This window comes from Acanthisitta chloris, unplaced genomic scaffold (assembly GCF_000695815.1).
Source record: "Acanthisitta chloris isolate BGI_N310 unplaced genomic scaffold, ASM69581v1 scaffold45060, whole genome shotgun sequence".
Lineage (NCBI taxonomy): Eukaryota > Metazoa > Chordata > Aves > Passeriformes > Acanthisittidae > Acanthisitta > Acanthisitta chloris.
The window spans coordinates 2299-7782 of NW_008651925.1; the positions used below are offsets into that span (position 1 = coordinate 2299).

General features: G+C 37.6%; 1 protein-coding gene across 1 annotated transcript; it reads left to right on the plus strand.

Annotated features, from left to right (window-relative positions):
• Positions 1-287: 287 nt before the first annotated feature.
• FAM81A (family with sequence similarity 81, member A) lies at positions 288-4639 on the plus strand (the record flags this gene model as incomplete). The annotated part of the gene is made up of 5 exons (XM_009074987.1): positions 288-417; positions 1617-1723; positions 2855-2990; positions 3566-3761; positions 4148-4639. Coding segments are annotated over 5 exons (709 nt in total), but the record flags the coding sequence as incomplete, so codon positions are not given.
• Between the last annotated feature and the right edge of the window lie 845 nt (positions 4640-5484).

Consider the following 5484-nt stretch of genomic DNA (forward strand, 5'->3'; position numbering starts at 1 on the left):
CATTGCATTTCTGATGTGATTTCCCTGACTGATAACACAGTCTACCTATATAATGTCAGTGCCAAGAAAACTAGAGTGTATGAATTAGACTTTTTGACCTCGAGGCCCATTAGCAGCAGTTTGCTGAATACTAAGAGCTATATTAACCATTCTTACAGTCTCGTAAGACATTGTTTCCCTAGACAGCCAGAAATTTCACAGACATGCCCCACATAAAATGGATAATTTTAAAAGCCTGAACCTTAGATTCTATTCAGCTATTGCTTTGTTTTTGTCTGTTCAAACAGGTGTGATGCTGGGTTAGCCAGACTGTCTGCAGAGCATAAAATTACATATGAAAGACTTCAGAGCCTAAGTAAAGACCAACACACCTCCAAGCTGATCTTAGAATCTAAAATCAAAGAGGCAGAAATACAGGTATGGTATTTAGACCAAAGCAATCCATGTACAGGCAAGAGTTATAGTCTAATTCACACAGACTCCATTGCTGTTAGTTATTATCCTGGGAGGTAACAGATTTACAAAGGGAGAGGTGTATCTGCTCACAGTCCTTATTATTACGCTGAATATTGGTACCTAGCTGCATTACTGTGCTGGTCTAACTGAAAAAAGGTCCTTACTTTCTGCATTCAGCATGCTCTGTAGAAGGGACTGTTGTGTAAAGACACCTGAAAGGACTCCAAGAATGAACAAAAGTCAGTGAATACTGGCCTGAATGGCTTCTTGAGGTTGGAACGTGAACATGGCATGGATGCTTTACTAAACTACAACAATGGAAGCATCACTGTCTCTCCCTGTATGTTTTGGCCTTCCAAGGATGATTCTATATGTATTTGAGCACAATTTTTGAAGGTCTGCAGAACAAAACTGGCTTTGGGTTCTGTGAATCCATAAATCTATCTGTCAGGTTTCTCTTCCATTGAAGAATGGAAGTGAGCACTAGATACATGAAGAGACTTACGACATTAAGGAAAAGGATTCTTCATATCTCCCTCTCAGGGCCTTCCCATTTTCTTGGTCAACAAAAGTATTTTACATTTGCATTTTGTCGTAGGTAAATGCTAAAATCCACTTTCTCAAAAGACTCAGTGCAGTGTATTAGCACACCAGGAGCATGTTGTTATGCATCTTGTAAACCACAACAGTATGTTTTGTAAAAGTGAGATGATTGTTTTGGTAAGAGATACTTTCTTCCAGTAAAGACCTATCCCCAGTTAAACCCAGCACTTCTGTCACTGCAGTTGCCATTACATACAAAGTGATGGAGCACATCCCTCAGTGCTGGTGGAATGCTTTGCCATTTGTTTGCTCTGCTTGTGTGGCAACTCAGAGATTTATGGATCGTGCAAATTCATTTGTCTCAAGGGGGAAGCAGGCAGACACTTTCAAGGCAAAACTATTCAAGCTATTTAAGGCAAAAAAATTACAGTTTTTCAAATGTTGATACTTTCATATTGTATTGTTCATTCTAAAGTAAAATATGCAAAGTCAATAATTTTTGAAATGTTAACAAAGCTGACCTCTCCTTAAGACCTCCTCTACTGTTATGAAAATGTTCCAAATGAGACTCTGATGAAATGCTGTTGAAAAATACTAAATTCTGAATTTTGTTTCAGATTTCTCATCTGCTGAGCAGAGTAGAGCAATCAATAATGCAACAAGAAGCAAAGATGAAGATTGCCTACAAAGAGAGCAACCAACAGCTGCAACTCCTGGACACGAAGTAAGTGCCTGGGAAGTTGCTGCTGCTGCTGCTGCTGTGCACCTTGGGAGGCAGAGCCTCAGTTTTCCAAGTCTAGCTGTTGCAGTCTTCAGGTCTACAAAAGCACGAACCTCTATGAATATGTATATTTGCTCCACAGATATTACAAAAGCACAATGGTCTTGCAAGTGGGACTTGCATTCACCAAGAATTCTGCCCCTAGTGTAGTTAGGCAATTTTGAAAAGCCCATTAAGTCCCTAGTCAAGGATTCAGGCAGAATTTCTATTAAAGGACACAACTAAGGATTTCTGTAAGAGTGTTCTGGTGCCTTTCTGCAAGAACTGTACAAAGCAATGAATGCTGGAGGTGGCTGTTCAGAGCAGGGCAAAGAGTTCAACTCAAGCAAGCAGGAAGCAATGCACAGCAGTCACAAAGTGTTACTGCTTTACATTGGCTTTAAATATGAATATAACTGAAATACCTAAATGATTCATGATAAGCTACTGTGCTACTACCAGACGTTATATGGGGATATATCCAATTCAGATATTAACTCCTCTCCAGGTTTTCACTCAGAGGCACTCCTGGCATAAGCCATGCACATCCTCATTCCTTGCTGCTTATTGCTATCCACATGCAATCCCACCAGTCGCATCAGGAAAACTATTTGCAAACCAGATGAGAGAATAAATTCAGATTTCATATGTTCACTGAGAAAAGAAAGAGTTCCACTGGCACAATTGCTTGGTGTAAAGTTGAGGTGGGTACAGGCAATGCAATTGGGGCTACATGAACCAGCATTGCCACCAAAGTGAATGGTTACCAAATCTTTGTTCAGTTCTAGGACCTATGAACACAAAGATTATAATCTGAATGGATGACTATAGTCTGTTTTCATCAACTATGCTTCAAAATTTGCAATGTGTTTTGCATAAACAACTGCTATTTTGTTGTGCTCTTTCACCTTTATTTTCTAAACAATGTTACCTTCTCCAGTTGAGTAGCCTTGAAGTTCAAAGTGTCACCTCAATATGGTGTGAAGAATGTATCAAATTGCCATTATGGTTTTTTTATGAACATGTTCATAAAAAGTCACTGCTGAATGACTAGTTCTGCTCTTTCATATCTGCTAACTTCTATTGTGCTCTTAGATTAAAAAATGCTATTGAGGAGCTCAGCAGCCAGATTTTGTCAGCACGTAGCTGGTTGGAACAGGAACATGAAAGGATTGAAAAAGAGCTTGTGCAAAAAGTCAACCAACTGTCCCTGACTTTTAAGGAAAACACTGTAAGTTGCATTAAGATGTCCTAGAGTACCTCTCAGGAAATATTACAAAGCATTATTGATAGCTAAGATGATGTAATTGAGACATTATTTGAGTGAGATTTTCATACTGCTTCAGTATTTGCATGTCTTTTCACTGATGTCAAGTATAACAACCCCACAGCCTGAGAATCTTTAAATAAATCTGATCACTCCTAAACAGATCAGTATTTTAGCCTACAGTAATCTAGTCAGTTAAAACAATTTTATAAAAAACTCTGATTCCCTACAAAAAATGAATTCCAGAGATGTTTAATCAATATCGGCTTCATATTTTGGAAAAACCACTGTAATTTCATATGCAGAGTAAATAATTAAAATTCTTTTTCCCGGCTCCAGGAAATGAGTGAGAGAGCTATTGAGATCAAATTCAACCAAATGGCAGAGAAAATTGACAAAATAGAAGCAATGCAGAAGATAACCATGGAAGCACATGAAGCAAAACAGACTGTTTAATCAATATCGGCTTCATATTTTGGAAAAACCACTGTAATTTCATATGCAGAGTAAATAATTAAAATTCTTTTTCCCGGCTCCAGGAAATGAGTGAGAGAGCTATTGAGATCAAATTCAACCAAATGGCAGAGAAAATTGACAAAATAGAAGCAATGCAGAAGATAACCATGGAAGCACATGAAGCAAAACAGACTGAAGAAAAGATAAATATTCGCATTGGCAAACTTCAAAATGAGATAAATGAGGATATAAAAGAAATGAAAGCCGAAGTTAATGCTGGTATGACCACAGTTAGCAAGTTCTTTGTTCTGAATTGTGGTAACAGTGATTAATTTAGAATAATGTGCAAATTGTCTTTGCTTGTATCAAAGTAGTTTAAATACTTTTGGGGGCTACATCTGTGGCAATAAGATTTTCACTAAGTGTGAAATTCACAGCAGTAAGAAGTGACATCTTACTACCTTGGAATTTCTGTCCCCAGAGCACACATAGCTCAGCTGCAGTCGGGGCCTTTTTGCCATCAGCACACAATTAACACCTATTTTTCTTCAGAACGTCTGCAGTTTCACACTAGGATGTGCAAAGCAGAGTGTTATGGTGGGTGGTGCATTCTGATAGTAATTATGTGATGCTCTTGAACTAATATAATTCTCACCTGCAATTAGGATTTGCGGCTATCTATGAGAGCATTGGGTCTCTACGACAAGTTCTAGAAGCAAAAATGAAGCTGGACAGAGATGAACTACAGAAGCAGATCCAGCAAATGAAGCAGGAGGTTCCAAGATGGGGAGATGCTGGACCATGACTGCAAGATTTTGTCTGAGAGATCAATGTTCACCTGGCTAAACAGGCAGGCTACAGTCTTGTTCCAGTCTGTAATCCAAATTAAGTGCATGTACCAAATGACATGCTGCTGTTGCACAGATCTGTATGTTTACTCAAAGCAGTAAGTGTAAGCTCTTCAAGGATACCTGAGCCTTTGGGGCCGAGGGGCTGATTTGCCACTGCACTGCTCTAGTTGCTGTCAGGACATTAAGCACTGTGTAAAACTGGAGTAATACATTGGTGAAGTTGGCAACCAGTTTGCTAAAGGCATTTGCAGGCTTAATCAGGCAGGTATATGCTTTTATAGAGAAGCACCTGCACACACACCCCTTTTTTGGGTTTAAATGATTTGCTTAATACCAATTTGGCAAGGTTCTCCACCTTGATACAAAGTTCTTATTGGAAATCAACAGACATTTTTACAGTGACTCTCTTTACTATTGACTTCCTGGGGAGATAGTATTGACACTAAACAGACCAATCTTCAAAACCTAGATACTGTCAGAAAATCTTTGTTTAGTTCTGCAAATATCCTCTGTGTGTGAAAACTAAGTAGTGTTATATAATGTAGTTGTAGACTAAGATGATTCATGAAGTTAAGAAACTTAACTCACATGGTCTTAAGTGTTGTAACCTTTTAAAATTAATAACCAAGTGGAATTGAGACAGGGTAAAAGATGTACATAGAGTATTTTTTAACTGGGCATGTGTTCCTGTGACTTGTTTCTTTATGTTGATGAAAACTTAGAAAGGTTGGGGTAAAAAAGAGAAGATGATAATCCAACATAGTCAGGAGAATGCAATGTAAAATAAAATGCAGATTATGATCTCCTTAGAAATTTTCATTAAAGTAGAAAACCTGATTCTTCATATTTAAGTAGACTTTAATAATTTAGCAGATTCAAATTGCTAATTGCAATCACATTATTTCCAAATAATAATAATGGTGTTTACTGCCATTCCCAGAATGGATTATATAATGAAAATCAGCACCCTGTGGCATATTAATCTAGATAGGAAAAAAAAATATATGTTGATTTTACTTCTTCTTCCAGAGCATGATGTATTGCTGCTCATATTTGTAAGTCATGCAGGATTAAACCCTCATGAAGAATAAAAGATTCAGTATCCTATTAATTTTTACTATTAACAGTAATTCATATACAAAAATGCTATT